We start from the raw sequence: 20,189 nt of genomic DNA, 5'->3' as shown, positions 1-20,189 counted from the left end.
CAGTATTTCTCATTGAATTCCATTGTTGATTTCTTACAAAGAATTTACAAAAAAGCCTTAGAAAGATAACTGAAGTGTTACATCTTATCACATTAAAATTAGCAAGTAGCAGCCTATGGACTCAGACGTATGAGTCTCCGAGCCCAAGTGGTAAGACTGACCCAAGTCACTGACTTAACCTTAGTCCCACACAGTCGGTGTCGGGATATACATTAAGTCCTCCATCCTGACCTATTCCCATAACCTAATATCCTGCGAAACCCACCAACCAAATTCAGAAGGAATTTAGTAAGGAGATCGAAGATGTCGATACCATAAGATCTAATCCCCGAAATACTTTCCCACCTATTCTGACTACCCATCAAATCTTTGGTATGTTTACAATGCTTTTCCAATTCATGGTTTGCCCTAATCAAAGAGCCACGTTTCATCTCAATGCATCTCGAGACCAACAGCGAACGAACTCTCCTTGTCCAGACATGGAACTGTAAGGCTGATCGGCCACTAAACTACTACTTGGTCAACCTTTCCGACGAGAATCGGTCCGTGAAGATATTCCCTCCATTCTACAATCCACACAGATTCTCCAAGATAGTAGGCTGTTGCAATGGCTTGGTTTGCATTCACACGTATGATGATGAAACTGTGATTTGGAACCCATCAATCAGAAAGTACAAGAAATTACCCTCTCTACCAACCGTACGCGCTCTTGGTCTCCCGCCCAATTTTGAATACGGATTTAATTTTGCATTCGGGTATGACCCGGTCAACGACGATTACAAGGTTTTGAGGATTGTGGAATACTTTGAAAGTAGTCATAAAGAGCTTGCAGGGGCCTTTGAAATTAAGGTATACAGTCTGAAAGTGCATTGTTGGACAAGTGTAGATGACGAATAGCCTTACTGGCCGTCACGTATTTCTTCGGCCCGATTTTTGAGAATGGTGCTTTGTATTGGGTGGTTAAGAATGTGACTCGTCGAGGGAACCTTCTCGAATTCCATCTCACCACCGAGAAATTCCAACTGCGTGGGCTTTCGGTTGAACTGCATAAGGTTAAAACTTTGGAAGTTTTGAGAGGATCGCTATGTGTTTCCACATATAGACCAGACGCACAATCCATTAATATTGACTTTTGGATGATGAAGGACAGAGGTTGGAGTCAGCTTTGTATTGTGCCGACTTTCAAATACAAGACGACGCCTCTCAAGGGGTGGCAAGTAGTGTTCTCAACAACGGACGGCCAAAAGGTTCTGATGGAGATGGATTACATGTGTAAGAATCTCTTTTGGTATGATATTAAAAACAACACACGCAATAGTTTCCTCATGCATATTCACAACAAGTGTTGGACAGAGGGGAACAGGTTACCAACAATTTGTTAGTAATTTGGCATATATTGTAAAATAGGCTATGTAAAATTTATTTATTCAAATAAATTTTAGATTATTCGGCCTTTTATTCTTATAATTGAGTTCTATTTCGACTCTTTTACATATTCTGCCTAAATTGCTAGCAATAAAGTCATGGAAATATCTACTTCGGACAATATAAGGTATCGTTTGTTTAGGATAAATTGGCCATCGGCCTCCCTTGTTTAAGGAGATCCTCATCTTTTATAAGGTAAGGATTTCAATCCCTTAAGATTCGAGTTGGGAATAAAAGAGGGAGTGTTGGGCCTGGGCGTTCGAAAAAGTGGGATTTATACCCCAAGCTACTAGAAACCTATCCAAATACTTCGAGCCCCGAACCCCCTCAGTCATTCCTTGCCCAAATTTGAGTTAGGGAATTCCCTTCTTTTTTATGTTTTTTAGAGAGTATTTTTTTTTTTAAAAAAAAAAAAAAAGGTATTTTGATATGATGTAAAGTTAAAAATTGTTTTGATTGTTTTGGATTTGTGTTGTTTATTAATAATTATTTTTTATATAAGAAAAAACAAAATTGGTATTGGCTCACTATATCTACTTTCTTGTAAAGCACCCATGTTGGTTCATAATATTGATAAAATGTTAGGGGATGTTTGGGTGTCTATGTTTTTTAAATTATATTATATTATATTGGAAAGCAATGCTTGGATGCTTTTTGAATTCAGAATTTAGAGTTAAAATTGTATTCGGGTTTTATTTGACCCGTTTTTAACCCAACTTTTCAAATTTAACCCAAGTCAAAATATTAATAAAAAAAAAACCCAAGGGTGGTCGAGCCACCACCAAGCGATTTCAGGGGTGTACGACCACCCTCATCTAATTTGGGGTGGCCGCGCCACCCCTAAATAGCTGTTGAGGGTGGTTCGAAAATTAATTACCCATTATAAACTTTGTTCTTTTTTTTAAAAAAAAAAAAAATCAGTTTTTTAGTTTTATAATAATAATAAAAAAAATCATATATATATATATATATATATATTCTCAATTAAATTCAATTCAATTCACACTCCCAAATATTATTTTCAAATTTTATTTTAGATTCTCTAAATCATCTAAACATAATTTGAAAACTCAAACTTTTTGAGTATTCACAATTTTAAATATAGTAGAAACTGTAGAATATAGATTTAAAAAAATCGAACACTCAAACATACCCTTATTAGCTTCAAGGCACTTTGTGCGGTTAATCCATAGCTATAAAAATTTAAGAAAATGGATGCTAGTCAAAAGGCTTAAGTCATTCAATATATGGTGATAAATTACATTTGCTTCTTCAATAATGGGAATAAAAAGACTTTTTCACAAGTGCTATATATGTGCTTTATATAGGGCGGAGATAAATATATATAAGACCATGGGAATGTTTGCTGAAGGACCTTAAACAAGGCAACAACATGAGCAAATGGATCGAAAGGGAACCATATGCCTACGGGAAGAGAAACCCTTTTGTAGCTCAAACAATGAGAGACCTCCTTAAATGCAATCTCTCTGACACAAACGATTAGAATGTTCGCTTATATATTCAGGTAATTTTGAATGAGGATCTTCTATAATTAGGGTGTCTAAATTTCACGCAATTTGAGTACTGCTTGGAACAAGTAAGCCCGTAAGCTCCCACTTTATGAAATGTCCAAATTGCGTGCAGCCCTAACTATAGAGTATCTCAATCGGGCAAATGAGTAATTTTCAGAAATATATATATATATATATATAGACACACACATTAACAAAATGAGTATAATTTTCAGGACTGGATACTTGAGTCTCAAAAAGGATATAAGAGATCAGGTCTGGCAAGCCAATGTACACACAGGTATTAAGTGTATATATATATATATAGAGAGAGAGAGATTGTAATTTTCATTTGTTTAATTAGTAAATATAATCTTATATATAATTATTATTCTTATTATATACATTGAAGGATATGCAATCAATCATGCATGCATGGTCCGTGAGTGAGAAATACATTCTAGCCTGTGATTCTGTCACACTGCTTGTAAAACCAAAGCATTATGATTTCTTCACAAGAAGTCTACAGCCTCTGCATCACTACTACTGGCCAGTAAGGGACGACGACAAGTGCAAATCCATCAAATTTGCTGTAGATCGAGGAAACAATCACAAACAAAAAGTGAGCCTCTCTACGTACCCAAGTCCATTTTTTATATGGAAACAATTACACTTACCCCTCTCAATCTACCATAAAATTTGTAAGAAGAGTACTACTACATGCATATACGATCCTGACTGCTCACTTTCGGCAGTGAAAATTATAATTGGATGAAATAATAAATGAAAATACATGTAGCATCCAAAAGTAATTTTCGTTGTTAGGTTAATCGTTAGAGAGTGAACACTTGAAAGTATATGTAGCATTTCTCAATTTTTAATGCCCTCACAATCTTTCAATTTGGTTACTATCTCCTACTTATCATCTACTATTAAGGTTACAATGTCCTCGTTCCGCTCCCAAAATAATAAAAATACCTCGCATATATATATATTTTAAAAAAAAAGGCAAAAGGACAAAAAATTCAAAAGTAAATTCAAAATAGATGGAAATGAACCCTTTTTTGTTGTTGATTTTTTTGTCTTTTTTTTTAAAAAAAATAAAATAAAATAAAATAAAATCTGTGCAAGGCTTTTTTGCCATTTTGGATCGCAGAAGGGGGACATTGTAACCCTAATGATGAATTACATTAATCAAATTAAAAATTTGAGGAAACATTGCAAACTGCGTGCTAGTCTGGTAGATTGAAAAGAGTAATTGTAGTTTGCTCTCTTTCTCACTTCCTTCAGCATTTCTTAGCCAATATATCTATAAATCTCCATGACTATATATATGTGTGTGGGCACAATCTATTGGAAAAGCAGCGACTGACTTCATTCAACAAGAGCTAGAGATGGAGTATGTGTATGACTATATGTTCCATATGTTAAATGAATATGCTAGCCTCTTGAAATTTGAACCACAAGTTCCCCAAGGAGCAGTGGAGCTGTGCTCTGAGACCATGGCCTGTTCTGCAAATGGGGCACAGAAGAAGTTCATGATGGAGTCCTTAGTGAAGAGACCTTCTGTGACAAGCCCATGCACCATGCCCTCCTTATGAACCCCGTGTTCTTGCCAATTTCTATAGGAGGAATATCAATATAACAAGGCAAGTGGAGAAGTGGGAAAATAAGTATTGGGAAAGTACACAAGTTCCTCATAATAGTTCTTAGTCTTTTTTCAGTAATTCATCCGAGAATCTTCTTTTTTACCCCTCCGGTGGGAATTGGTGATATGAAGTATAACCCTAACGGTCAAATTATGATGTAAAGGTCAGCTTAAATTTTTGAGATAACTGTTTGATTTAATATAGCGTTGCTATGTTGATTCAGCCTAGCTCCTTCATTCAAAACCGAAAGTGTGTTCACCTTTGTGATTTTGCAGGCCAAACGTATGTTTTTAAACAAATCACAATATATATACATACATATTCCTTTTAAGAGTGCATTTGAAAAAAATAGCGATTTAAAAATGTAAAAAAAAAATCTTTATGTTCGGTTAGCATGCAAAGGAATGTCTTTAAAAATACATAATTTTAAAAGGACGTTTTACAGATTTTACTAATTAAATGTTACATTGTATTTTTTTTAAAAAAAAATAAAAAATAAAATAAGGGAGAACTTCAGTTAAGGGTACCGAACTTTCGCCTTTTTTGAGAGAAGTTACCTGAACTTAAAAAAAAATCTCAATTTAGTGTATCCATTTTTTTAAAAGTCTCAATAACAGGGCCTTCGTTAGGATTTTCTGTTAAATCCTATCAAAACTTTGAAAATACCCCTCCTTTTTTTAGGAAAAAAATTACAAAGATTTAGATGTTGGTCAGAATTTAACGGAATTTGCAAAAATACACATACCTGAATCTTTGAAAATTTTTATAGATTTTTTTAAAAAGTTGAACACATGGGTATTTTGGAAATTTTTGCAATTCACAATCAATTCTAACCGTCCATAGCAATTTAAAAGCCAGATTTATCATCATATCAATCAGTTTATCATTACTTATGCATTTAGTGTACGAAATGACTATTTCATTTAGAAAATGATTATCTTTTATAGGAAATAGAAGAATGTGGGATGTAATAATCTTTAAATAGCCATTTTCATTTTTGTTAAAGTGTTCCACATCGCTAATATTTCGTTCACCTTGACACTTTATAAGCCATAGTATTCCATTATCTCTCTCAAGACATCTTTTGAGAGTAAGTAAGATCCATTGAACTATCACAATTTTCACGACTTTATCAATTTAAGGAATATATTATTCGAAGCGTTAGCGTATATGATAAGGCTATTATACTTCACTTTATTTTTATTTTTGATAAAAGCTATATTCTTTTTTTCCTAATGAAATAACTATTTCACCCATTAAACGTATCCTTATTGTTGCTATTAATGCAATATTAGACCTCATATTGCTAGAACGGTTTACAACTCTAAAGGTAAGTTGTCATATATCAGCCCATACGACAATTATCATGTTTTACATATTTACTTAAAAATATGATGATAATGATGATGATGATATGGAATATACTTATGGCATAAGGGATAATTATTTTGATCTCTCATCGCTTAAAGCCTACAAGATTGACTGAAATTAATTATAATGACCTAAATCTTCTTTCTATTTTTTTTTTTTAAAAAAAAAAAATTACATTTTGGCTTGTCACATCTGCACTGAGCTCCACCCATTGTACATCAAACATGATTTGTGATTTTTTTTTTTTTTTAGAAAAAAAAAAAGAAAAAGAAAAAAAGAGATACAAGGGGTGTAGAATGGGTGTAAAAAGATTTTTAATTTTTTAACCTAGAAAGTATAGATTTATCTGTTGATTGGTAAAATGGTTTGAATTATGTTGAGCCTAGCAAAATAAGAAAAGAAAAACGTCTTCAAGTGCGTTTGGCCTTACGATTTCCCAAGCCAAGCGCATATTTTTAATCAAATTCACAAAAACTATTCCATCTGAGCAGCGGCGGAACTAAAAATTTTGGTGATGGGGGCCAACTTCAACTCCAACGGCAAAGTCAAAGCCATTTCCCAAAATCTCATTTCACCATTGATCTATGCCTTCTTTTAGTGTATAGTTTAGCAAGGTAGAGAAAGAACCGTGCTAAGCATATGGTACTATGTACACCCGGCCATAAAAAAAAATAGCAAAAAGAGCTCTCTCTCTCTCTCTACCTCTAATCGCTCCTCTTCCTGTGTGATTTGAGGAAAGAAGAGACTTTTTGAAGAATGATCATCACAACATGCAAGATGAAAGAAGTGAATTTTGAAAATCCATCTGCAAAAAGTTTGCAACAAAAGAAGCTAACTTTTGTTGCAGTATGTACACCTTGAGCAATGCACACCTGCGATCTGCAATCTTACTGCTCATAAATCCTTGTCTATAGGCACATAAAAAACCAAGATATATAGCTTCATATTTGACAGATGAAATTTGTTTTGTTTTAAAAGTTTGCTGACTCTGCCAAACAAAAAATTTTGGGTTCGATGGCCAAGACCAAACCTTGGGGTGGCCGGCCAAACACAAAACTTGCCGGGCCCTTCATATAAAACTACTAAAGTTAAAAGAAGTTAAAAGAAGTTTAAAATTTGTAGGGGTTACCAGCCTGCCACCCCCCTGCAACATGGCTCAACCCTTGCATTTGAGGGTGTGTTCAAAAAAGTTACGGTTTGAAAATATAAAAAATGTAGGTTTTCTCACGGCCAACAAGAGAGTGCATTTTTTAAAATGTACGGTTTTAATTGTTAAATGTTAAATAGCAATTTTACTAAGTATTTAACTGTATTTTTAAAACCCATATTTACATTAACTACGTTTTAAACTCGTCTAAACCAAAGTTACAGCTAATTAATAAGAAGCTTTATTATTTCTAACACTCATATGGTTTCGATTTTATGTATTGCAAGACATCTTATTATAGCTGACACAACATCTAACAAAACGTGCACAAATTTATTTATTTTACACTACAAACATTCAAGAGGAATAAAAAGGCAAGCAATTAATAACCACTTACTAACCGCTAACCATCCTGAACCGCTAATCACTTTACTGCTTTTGTAGGCCATTTAAAAAAATCTCTAACTGCCTAACGGTTTTAAGGGTAAACAAAGACAGTTATTAATTGTTAACCCTTAACCGCCTACCCATATACATACAAAACAACGTTGTTTTGGTGATAAACCGTCCGTCAAAACTACGTTGTTTCATATGAGGTTTTAAATAACACCATACATTCGGTAAAAATAAAAAAATAAAAAATAAAAAATAAAAAAAGGCCAAAAAAGGGTCTGAGAGCCCAAAACTAAAAAATAGGTCCAAAATACCTAAATTTAAAAGCAATTATGCAATGTGATTATAACTTTAAATAATCAATAACCACATAAACTGAGATGATTACAATTATAAAAATAGAATAACCGTCTTTTCGTCCTTACCATATAAAGAAAGGGAGAATCTTTATTCTTATTTCTCTCACCACGAAGCCCATAGAAGAACAAGAAAGGAAAGGAAAGGAAAAAAAAAAACACTTTATTATGGTAAGAAAACAACTCTGTAGTTGGTATACCGCTGGGACAAGTGAAAACGCTGGTTTGATTAATTTGTTGGGCCACAGGCCCATCCGTACAATAATATTCGTTGATCTTGAAAATTATACATTGATTGTTACACCTATCAGGGCCCGGAAGTCATTTAGGATCTGATTTGGGCCCATATAAGACTTTGGGGAAGTACGTACTAACACAAAATGTTAGGTAAAACTCATTTTTGAAAATTAGCTTAGAAAAAAAAGTGTTCACAAATTGTATATACATAATTAAAATTGTTCTTAAATTACGTACAACACTTCAAAATCGCAACACATACTTGAAAATTAGAATCATACTTTGGGGAGATTCAACTAGTTTAAAATTTTACTATGGGATTCCATTGTTTGTTTACATTTTAGATGGAGTTCTTTTTATTTTATATATATATATATATATATATATAAACAACAGTTTATAAGTTTTTTATAAACAGATGTGACAATTCACGTCATACTTACTATGTTAATTGCTAACATGTAGACTGTCACGTGACAATCCACATAATACTTATCATATTCAAAAATTGACGTGACAATTCATATGGTACATTGGCACTTACCATGTCCGCATTTTAAATAAAATGTGAATTGCCATATAAGTTTGTAAGGAGGTATAATAAAAGTTATAGCTTGTATGTGACGTCTCACATTGCCTAAATATGAGAATATGTATGTGCTTATACATTTGCAAACTTCTTGAAACAACACGTTTTTAAACCGTGATGATCATGAATCCATTAGAACGCCACAATTAAGCGTGCTTACGTGAAAGTAACATTAAAATGAGTGACATCTTGAAAAGTCTAATTCGAAGAAGTCAAAAACAAAAAATATTGTATTGTTGTGAATAGATCGTTGCATAGTATCCCTAACATGTTCCAACGACAACATTGCATAAAAGTATTTTCAGGATCAATGATATTGCAACATGATCGTCCCAATCTGAGCAATCTCCCTATAAAAGTTTGTGTGTAATGTAAAAACTAGGCACGCATTTTAGCTTACAACGACAAAAACAACACCAATAGTTAAATCTTATAGCCTTTATGTCTTGTGAATGGGAAAAAAATTAGTAAAAATAAAAACATTCTCAATATAGAAATATATGATGGGGAAAAAGAATAAAAGTGAAAGAGAATAAAAAGAGAGAGAATGATAAAGTAGAAACAGAGAGAGACGGGTGTGCTATATTTTGTAAATTGAATTATATATATATATGTAATAAATTTACACAAGTAGAGAGGTTCTGAGTAATATACAAGTAAACTTTGAATAATTAAGATAGAAACCCTAGAATGAAATATAATTGTAACGCTCCGACTTTTATATAAGTCGCAAAGTAGAAATATATATATATATATATATATATAATTTCACATAGCGCTACTACTTTTACATACACTGGCAGTGGAAGAAAACATGTATAAATTTTTTCTTTTTAAAAGGGATCGCATCTCACTCTTCATCACATAATACCAGAGTTTTTATCTGAAGTAACGAATTATAAATAGAACAAAATATTATTATAACAACATTAAACTATTATTGTCTTGAGATAAAATCAAAGATGTCACAATAGCATTTCTACTCATAATTTTAAATATTGACTCAACATTAGTCATCCCTTCAAAAGGTGAGAGGCCTCCTGCAAATCTCGTTAACAAAATCCTAGACAAGCATAAGGGTAATTATTTATCTCCTCCTCAGCAATATTTGTAAAATTACAACAATTTTATAGGAAAATTGTATGAGTCCACCACTCAGTAGGTATAAAATATATTGATCATACATGTGTGATGTAAGCCCTTCTTTTTTCCTTTGAAAATCTCTATCTTAAATTTACTAAATCGTTATCTTTGTAAGGTTTTCATAAAAGTGTTTACTTTCTAAAATTTCATAGCCGTTTTGTAAATCAAGCCTAAAATTTTATTAATACATACTTAATAAACACCCCAAATATTTTTCTTTTCATTTAATACATATCAAACACATATCTCATACCATGGAGTATTCAAACAATTTATAGCAAGTTAATGAAAAATGATAATTAAAAACATAAAACAGTATATATTATATCACATGCTTGATTCACTGCATTAACAAGTTCATTTCACACATTTAGATATTCATTTTTTATTTCATCTTTCCCATAAGTCAAGTGTATACTCCCACTTGGCTGCTGGAGTTTGCTAGGTGTATACCCCCAATTAGGAGTGAGCAAATCCCCGCAAAACCCGCCCCGCCCCGCAGAAACCGCCCCAACCCTCCCCGCAGAGCCCAAAACCCGCACCCATGGTGCGGGTTTTGGGGCTGTTTTTGGCCCCCCCGCGCGGTGCGGGGCGGGTTGCGGGGGGGACCCTTGAATTTTCTCGGGTCCCCGCCCCGCCCCGCACCCGCCCCGCATATTTAAAAAAAAAAAAAAAAAAAAAAAAAAAAAGAAAAAAAGAAAAGAAGGAAGAAAGTGGCACGGAGAAAATGCTTTTAACCTAACCCTAAACAAACGCATCTTTTCCTTTTCTTATTTCCAGTTCTGCGGCTTCTGCCTCTTCCTTTTCTTATTCTTCTTTCCTCTTCTTTTGTTCTTCTCGCCGCTTCCCCGAACGGAGACTGAGGAGATCGGGAGAGAGGGAGATGCGAAGAGAGATGAGATCAAGAGAGATCAGAGATGCGAAGAGAGATTGAAGAGAGAGAGATCGAGAGACTGAGGAGATCGGGAGAGAGGGAGAGTCAGAGATCGGGAGAGGGAGTCGGCGAGAGGGAGTCATCCAGCTCCAATTCTCCCGTTCGAGAGGTATCCATTTTGCATTTTGTCAAACACTTGCGTTATTTTATTTTTCTACGAACTGGTTTTTTATTTTTGTTAGGAAATCTGAGAATATTTGTGGGTTTCTTGCTTTTTGACAGGCACCCAAGAGCCTGTTGAGTTTGGGGGCGATGTTGAACGAATATATTTATTTGAAGGAGCAGAAGGTGATGGTGGATCAGGAAAGGGTCCGATTGGAGCAAGAGAAATGCCGGGTCCAGACGCTCTTGCAGGGCATGCAAGCTGTCATGAACACTTACAATTCCAGCGGAGCCTTCCCGTCGCAGCTGAATATCTCCAGCGGTGCTACCAGATCGGCGATTATTAATTTGGATTAGTAAATTTTGAACATAGGGATACTTATAAAAATAAAAATAAAAATAAAAATTTGAACACAAGGGTCAAAACCCGCGGGGATCCCCGCATACCCGCGGGGATCCCCGCCCCACAACCCCGCCCCATCTACACCCGCCCCGTGCGGGTGGAGGGGGTTTTCTGCGAGGTGCGGGTTCACTTTGGGGAACCCGCACCTCTGCGGGGCGGGGTCAAAAAATCCCCATCCCCGCCCCCCCCCCCCGCCCCATGCTCAGCCCTACCCCCAATTAACCGCTGGGTTACTACTAATTTATCCCTCTTATAGCTTCGAGGTGTTAAATGTATAACCTCACTTAACCGCTGGGTACCTATCTTTTACAAACTTTTCACATATCACATATAATCATATCTCATTTTTCTTTAAAAATTTATTTTCTTTAAGCACATGAAATATATCATATCAATAAAATTTATCATAATTATATTTTAAAATATACAGGCTCATAATCACACTAAAAATATTGTACAACTTATGCAATAAAACATTAAGTGTAGGGTCAGAAAGTTTTATACTTACTGCTTTTGCGTAATCTCCTGAAATGATCCATTGTATATTTACTACGTACTCTCCGTTGTTAAAAGAATCATTACTCCTTCCCGTTCCTTTCTCTCACTTTCTTTATTTGCGTATGCAATGGACGAAAGAAAAGAAAAGAAATAATTTTGTTTTGTGTCTTAAACAAGAACATTTAGAAACCAAATAAATGATAACCAATACAGTAAGAGGCATCGGTTATTCTTATAGCCGATGGCTTAGAATTATTGAATGATTTTGCTGAGATATGTTCCTCCTATATTTGATCTTTTTTAGCTTCTTTGGTTGCCAAACATTTAATGCAGCATACCTTTTATTTCTCATCTTGCTTGTAGGTGGCGGCATGCATAATTTGAATTTATCAAAACATTGACAAAGGAGGTGCATTTTACAAACAAAACGTGGAGATGAATTAAATGAAGAAAAGTGCATGCTTTTATCTTTTATTTTTCTACCGATAGAGTTTTTCTATAATAAATACAAGACATGCAATCTTCTTTGATAAAACTTTGCTACTGATTTTTTTTTATTTAATACCAGCTTCCACGCCATGAAAGCTGATCCTTTTTTCGCAAGATTTACATGTTGGATGTGAATGTTGCCGAGAACCAACATTAACATCTTCATGCTATGTTAACTTATTTGATTTTTTATTTTTTATTTGGGAAATAAGTAACTTACGTGCATTTTCTTATAAATTTTCAGTATTATTCTTGTCAATCTCCTAAATATATTCTACACCATTTTTTTTTTTAAAGACACTTTAGTTCACCAAATCATTTTTTTTTTTAAAAAAAAAAAAAAAAAAAAAAAAAAAAAAACTTCTAATATTATTTTATAAATCACTTCAAAATATTATCTCTTACTTGTTCTAACTACTAGCCACTAACCATAAACTAAATAACTATCACTTTTTTTAATTAAAATAATTAATCCAAATATTACAAGAATAAATACTTCTTAAATTTAATAATTACATTTTCATTAATTATTTATATTCACAATTCTTTTATGGTGGGCGCTACAATAATTATATAATAATATATTAATTTTATAAGAGTCAAGATGCACAGTAAATTAATAACATGTCATGATTGAGAGCAGATAATCAACTGTAAAACTGTGACAGCCCTTGCATTATTGTTCTATTTGTTTCGGCATAAACTTTTTTTTGTTGAAAAATGTTTCAAGATAAATTAATTTTTAGGAAAATATTTTCCCTTTTAATATTTTATTACGTTTGACACTTACGAAAAATCACAAATATTTTTTATATTTTCATTCAATCATATTAACCTATAAAAATTATTTTTTATCCACCACAGAAAAATATTAATATAAAATAATTAAAAAAATCCACCTAATAATTTGAGTTCTGGCAATGTTCAGGATGAGACCCGTTGGTGGTCTAGTGGTGGCCTAGTAGTGGTTCGATAGTGATCCGAGGGAGACTTAGTGGTGGTCTGGGGGTGGCTTGGTGGTGGTTTAGGGTGGTTCAGTGATGGTCCGGTGGTGGCTCGATTGTGGTCTGGGGTAACTCAATTGTGATCCAGTAGTGATTCGGTAGTGGTTTGGCAGTTTGAGAATAAGAAAATCAATGAGTCTTAAAAAATGATTTACGAAGTTTAAAAATTGAATTCCTTTTTCAAAACTAAAGAACATTTATCTTCAGTTTGATTATTATTTTTAATTGCACCGAACGTACACCATATAACATAAAAAATAAAAAAAAAATAAAAAATAAAATAAAAAAAAAAAGCATTTTTTTAAAAAATATCACGACAAAATCAACAGAGACTTTACTGTGCTTTCAAGCTAAACTCCCCCGTCTGTCTAGAAAAGCCGGGCTAGCTGGCCGGCCTAAGACGTGCAGCTCCATCATGTTGACTAGACTCTTCAAGTCAAGTCAAGTCAAGTCAAGCCAAACGATGTGGTAATCTCTGAATAATTTCCAAGAAATAATTAGTCACATGTTACAATTACACCGTGCGTCATCATGTAGACCATCCCGAAGCCATCTTCATCTCAATATAGACTCGACCTAACCATAAATTAATCAACTAATGAAAGAAAATTAATGAATGCGTAAACCGGTAAACGGATAGAATTTGGCTCATGGATAATAATAACTATTATTTGTGATAAGGAACTTTTTAAGGTACGGTTATTGTGTATTTAATCCTTTTGAATAAATTTCAGACCCGTATAAAATGCCTTCTTTACATGAATCGGGTTAAACTCAAGTTTTGGCATTTGGGCGTGATTTCAAGAAATTATTTGCATTAATTTAAGAGATCTAAATCTTAAACGGGATGAAGATGCTATCAAAACTAAAACTCTTACCATTTAAGTCAACCCCTTTGAATTATTAGATCCGTTAATTTTTGCACGCACAAACTACCAATTAAATATGGTTTTCTTGACCAATTTGTGCTTGGAGCCAGCCAAAAAACCCTCGTTTGCATGACTAAGCTAGACTTCATTTTTTAATTAGCAGTCAAACTTTTGCTTTCCTTGGACCATGTGCTTGGAGACAGCCGTGGTAGAAAAAACTTTGAGTTCATTATTTAGAAGTCAAATTTTTGGTTTTCTTAAAGCAAATTAATGTTTGGGTTCGAGTAATCCAAAACATCATATTGACATCCTTTAAATAATGATGTTGCTTTTAAAATTATAATTTGATTAAAATTCAATAATTATTAAACACAAGTTTAATGGTGATTTTAAAATAAACGTCATTATTAGAGGAATATAGGTATGGCGTCTAGAGTTATTCATTGGATTCACTCATTCACCCATTCTAGAAAACGACTCTGTATGAATAAGAGCACTAAAAACAGTTTCTCTAAATGTCATATCTTAATCTAAATGTAGAAAAATCTCATAAAAATCTACTTACACCAGATTCTCTCGTTGTTCCTTAAACTAAGATTTAGGAAAATACTTTAGCTTTTCTTATCTTTATTTTATTAAAAAAAAAAAAAAAATTTCTATTTCCTCTCTCTCTCTCTTTCTCTTAGTATTGATTTGGTATATAGAAAATATAAAAGAAGCTATTGTGGAATGTATTTTAATAAGGTGACAAAAAAAAGTTTAATTAGTTTTCTAACTTTAGAAAAAAGTTTAAGGAAAACTGTTGTTAATGCTCTAAGGCTTCATTATATTATAGTAGACAAATTTTTTTTAACTTGTTATATTTTTCTTTGGCAAAATTATGCTGTCAATTAAGCCAGAAAATGTAAGCTAAATTAAGCACCCATATATATATTTGGCCGAAGAAACCAAACCGCCTGAAACAATAATTATTAGAATATTAATTAAGTAATAATTATTATTATTTTTTTATAAGTTTAAATTTTAGAGACAATTAGTAAGTATTTAAGCTTTTAAGATAAGTGATGTTGTGATGATTTTAGATGATACTAAAGCAATGATATTGAGTTATAATGGTAGCTCTATAATTTGTCTGATCCGAACGATGAGAGAAATTTAAAATATTAATTAAATGGCTAGATATACTGTTTCGTATAATTGAGTAGCATAAAAAGCTTCATGCGTTTTTTTTTTTTATTAAATTTTTATAAGTTTTTTTTTTCTTTATTTATCCTTAATATCTTGACCCCGTTGAGAGCAGAGAAATTTGCCTCGGAGTTATAAACGATTGAGAAATATTACTTGACCGAAAAGTCCAATTATTTATTTCCTGAAAAGTAATCTTTATTATTTAATTTTTTAATACAGTAATTTTTTTTATAGGAGGCAAGCCAAACTCGGTGATAAAGGGGACTTTGCGCGAGGGAAATATACATTTATGATATATTTATTTGGACGTAAAATATTTTTTATATTTTTTTGGTGTTTAGTATAGTTAAAAATAATGATTAATAAAAATTATTTTTAATTTGACTGTAAATTTTTTTTTAATTTTTAAAAAATATTAACGTCAAAATAAACGAAATATTAAAGTTGAATCTCGTGTAAAAAAAATAAAGAATTATAAAATAGTTACGCAGAAAATTGTGGTATATATATATAAATAGCGTAATGACTTAACCTAAAACAAAACATTTAAACAGCGAAATATTTCTTACATCAAGGCAGAAAATATCCGCTAATAGAAAAAAAATAAAAAAAATAATGTATCTGAGAAGAAGAAGGTGCATGGCTCCATGTGGACTTTTTCCACCGACCATAATCTGGAAAAGGATATAATTTTTTTACAAATTATCTTCTAAAAACACCGGGTGTCCTTCTCGTCATTAAAAAAAATATGTATGAAGCATATATTATTAAAAAATAAATAAATAATTTACTTAAAGACACTAAATTTTCACAATTTTTTAGAAAAAGTGTCTAAACTTCAAAACGTTTCAATTTAGAGTATCAATTTTTTGAAAAATCTCAATTACGGGTCCTCTATTAAGATTTTTGGTTAAATCTTATCAAAATTTTTAAAACACTCCTATTTTTTTTTTTTGAAAAAAAAATTACAAAAATTTAGATGTTGGTTAGAATTTAATGGAATTTACAAAACCTAAAAACTTGATTAATCTTTGAAATTTTTTAAAAACTTTCTAGTGTTTTTTCATCCAAATTTTCTCCGCTGGTTGTTGGAGACCCACTTTTGTGAAATTGAAAGCTGTTTTGATGACACCTGAGAATTTATTTTGAGGTTGATATTTTCCAAGCTCATCATAAAGAATTAGGAATTTTTGGATGCCACGAATATTCCGGGCTTTGAGACTTTTACTCAATTGCCATTAATTTATTCGACCTATTTTGCTTACTTTTCTACGCTATGGGGCCATTATTTATTAGAAATTTGACAGGTGCGCATTAATGCCGATAATTTCGGCCTCACCGTCGGCGAATAGTCGCCGTTAAAAGTGTACAAGCCATAACTCAAAGTGAGAATATATCCACCGTACAATTTTCCACATCTTCTAAAGATTTTTCTCGGTAACCAAGCAACAACATTAAAAAGAGAGGAAGTTATAAATCATCCAACAAAAAGACAAGATCAGAGAAAGTAACAAACAGATTTAGAATTATAAATATTACTTCAAGATAATAACTTTCACGTAGCTTTCCTCTTCTTCTCAAAATATTTTTCTTGCTAATTAACCAGACAACAACATTAATTAAAAAGGGAGAAACTGATCGAAATATATAATGCAAAAAAAAAAAAAAAAAAAAGAACGGAGAAAATAACGAATCCATTACAAATAAATAATAGTTCCAAATAACAAGTTTCATGCACGTAGTTTTTCTCTTCTCAATAACCCAACAATATAAAAAAATAAACACTAAGATATATAATTTGGAAGTTTTCTCCCACATAAAAATTTAGGAGACGAAGTCTCAGAAATAATAGTTACAAGACATCCGTGCACGACAACAATGTTGTCGTTAGTAATATCGATCAAAATATTTCATTGCATCGATCAACAACAATATCAGAATTAATGTTGTCGCTGATAACTGGTTATCAACTTCTACATCAACAATGGCATTTTGGTCGTCGTCATTGATAACGTAGTTGCTAAAATTAAACCAAAATTCTTGTAGTGCTTTGAGGCTTATGCAATTTCGAGTTCATGTGCACCCTCCGATCTGATTTTCATGATTCCTATTTATGTTTCTCATTTGATTTATTATGTATAGTAAGATTCGTAACCTCTATACCTACAGATTTAGAAAAAAATATATATTCCTTTCAAATTGTGTTAGAGGATTTTTTTTTTTTTTTAAAAAAATAATTTATTAAATCAAAATATATCCTTAAAACATTTGATTCTCGTACACATTTTTAATAAAATAAATAAATTTTACATATATTTTAAAAAAATGCACGTAATAAACTAATAATTATCTATTCTAAAACAGTACAATAAATTAGGTTGATTCGGCCAGTCTAAATAAAACTTTGTTAAAAAATTTATGGTGTTGAAAACGTCGTAGCTGAAACTTATTCTGGAAGTATTAATTAACTAATGTCCTAAGTCCTAACACATCGTTCGATCACAAGTGTCAGCTAGCTAGAATTAATATTTTCTTCTCTTTTTTTAATGCAGATATTGTTTATTAATAAACGTGATCGAACCTCCACCAAATAAGTATTAGATCGAACTAAGGATCAGAACGACAACACGTGTCACATACGTCCATGGTTTTTGTTTTTCTCTCCAATTTGTCAAATTTTCCAACAAAAGCTTGACTAGCTAATAGAATTTCTCCAAGCAACTTCCCAGAAGGCCATAACCACCCCCAAGCTCACCCTATATAAACCCCTACGCATCTCCCTCACAAACCACAAGAGCTTACACAGTTTCTCTCCCTTCACAAAATGAATCTCTCCAAAAACCTTTCCATTTTCTTCTTTCTTTTTATCACCCTCTGCTTCAGTCTAGCTCATGCAGCTAGATTTGACATAACCAACAACTGTCCCTTCACAGTTTGGGCCGGGGCGGTACCTGGTGGCGGTAGGCAGCTCAACCAAGGTGAAACATGGGGCCTTGATGTTAATGCCGGAACTACAGGGGGTCGCATTTGGCCTCGAACAGGGTGTAATTTCGATGGTTCTGGGCATGGCAGTTGCCAGACTGGTGACTGCGGTGGGCTTCTCCAATGCCAAGCCTATGGTGTACCTCCAAACACCCTCGCCGAATTCGGACTTAACCAATTTAACAACTTGGACTTTTTCGACATCTCTCTTGTTGATGGGTTTAATGTTGCTATGGATTTTAGCCCCACATCTAATGGCTGCACCCGTGGTATAAGATGTACTGCTGATATCAATGGACAGTGCCCCAATGAGTTGAAGGCCCCTGGCGGTTGTAACAACCCATGTACAGTGTTCAAAACCGATCAATATTGCTGCAATTCTGGAAGCTGTGAACCTACCGACTATTCCAGATTTTTTAAGACTCGCTGCCCCGATGCTTATAGTTACCCTAAGGATGACGCAACAAGCACATTCACGTGCCCCGGTGGGACTAACTACAAGGTTGTCTTCTGCCCTTGAATTAGTAGTTGATCAAGAGGAAGGAAACTAGCTACTAGCTAGTAATATACAATAATATGTGATGTAATAAAAACTTAAAATGCTTTGTGTGCATGACACTAGCCATATTACGTATTCACGTAATTGGCTGTAATAAAATTACGCTCATAAGTCATAATAGCCTTTCTGTTTGCGGTGATTTTTTCTTTTTCTTTTTTTGAGAATTAACCATGCATGTTTGCAACTCTCTATATATGTCCGTATTTCTTGTGGCTGATAATGAATCAAAGTATTGTTAATAGGAGGTAAATATTGGACGTTCAACTTTTATGAGCGCGGTAAACGTATCATAATTTTTACTATAGTTTTTTTTTTTTTTTATAAATTTTTTTACGTATATAACAATGTACATAATATTTATTACGCTCGTTAAAATGTAGACTACCGTATAAGTTTACAAAGAAACTATAAGAGCATTCCTAGTAGTCTTACCAAATTTTACTCACCAAAATAGTTAAAAATTACTTTTCTCTATTTTGATGAGCTACTTTTTTAAAATTCTTACGGTAGTCTCACCATTTTAACTATTCACTATCACTATTCCATTTTAATTTTATATATATATATATATATATATATATATTTTCATATTTCTTTATTCTTTTTCTATTTAATCTTTTTATACAACAAGTTATCATACACATTCATCGTGAGATTAGATCATTGCTAAGAAATTTACATAAGTTTTCATTTGCTTTTCAACCAAATTCAAGAAAGAAATACAGAAAAGATAAATGAAAGAACCACAAAGTTTATGTTAAGGGCAAAAAAACCTTCATATCCATGAAATAAGAACATCATCGTGTGAGAGATGGGAGAAAAAAATGAAAGAATGTTGAACATGTGAGAGAGAAAGGAGAAATAAAATTGGTGAGTGGGTTGGTGAGCGAATATTACTCATTAAAATTGGTGAGTATTTTCACTCACTAAAACTTTTTGGTTAAAGTGGTGAGGTTGCTGGAGTGATTTTTGAATGTTTTCATCAAATTAGCTCACTTTTTTTTTTTTGAAGAAGAAGAGTGAATTGAATTACTCAATAGAAATCATCTCGCTCCGCGAGTACATTAGAACGAATAAAGTATGGACATTTCGCGATCCAAACCTTATCTAATAACTGAGAAATAGCACATTTAACCAACACATGGACTACCTTATTAGCTCACTAAAATAGCTATAAGGCTACTAAAAATGCTCTAATAAAAACAGCAATGTCGATCTCAAGCATTTTTTTCCAACTTTTATTACTGACCATATATATAAAGATACGTTACCTCAATTTATGGAGCTAATTTCAAAGCAGCCGGCTGATCTTGACAATTCATTCTATTTATATATAGATA

At 32.8% G+C, this 20,189-nt stretch overlaps 1 protein-coding gene and 1 pseudogene across 1 annotated transcript; both read left to right on the top strand.

Moving 5' to 3' along the window:
* Positions 1-435: 435 nt before the first annotated feature.
* LOC133854605 (uncharacterized) lies at positions 436-4,667 on the top strand (annotated as a pseudogene).
* A 13,420-nt stretch (positions 4,668-18,087) lies between these two features.
* Positions 18,088-18,967, top strand: LOC133854831 (protein P21-like). Its single transcript, XM_062291098.1, has one exon. It carries the CDS (start codon positions 18,133-18,135, stop codon positions 18,808-18,810), a length of 678 nt encoding a protein of 225 aa, XP_062147082.1. The 5' UTR covers positions 18,088-18,132; the 3' UTR covers positions 18,811-18,967.
* The last annotated feature ends 1,222 nt before the right edge of the window (positions 18,968-20,189 follow it).

Source organism: Alnus glutinosa, chromosome 13 (assembly GCF_958979055.1).
Source record: "Alnus glutinosa chromosome 13, dhAlnGlut1.1, whole genome shotgun sequence".
Classification (NCBI taxonomy): Eukaryota; Viridiplantae; Streptophyta; class Magnoliopsida; order Fagales; family Betulaceae; genus Alnus; species Alnus glutinosa.
This window is presented reverse-complemented; position numbering and strand designations above follow the sequence as displayed.

Bases quoted from the DNA above. Each gene is read 5' to 3' on its own strand.
- LOC133854831 (XM_062291098.1), top strand. From the start codon at position 18,133: ATGAATCTCTCCAAAAACCTTTCCATTTTCTTCTTTCTTTTTATCACC.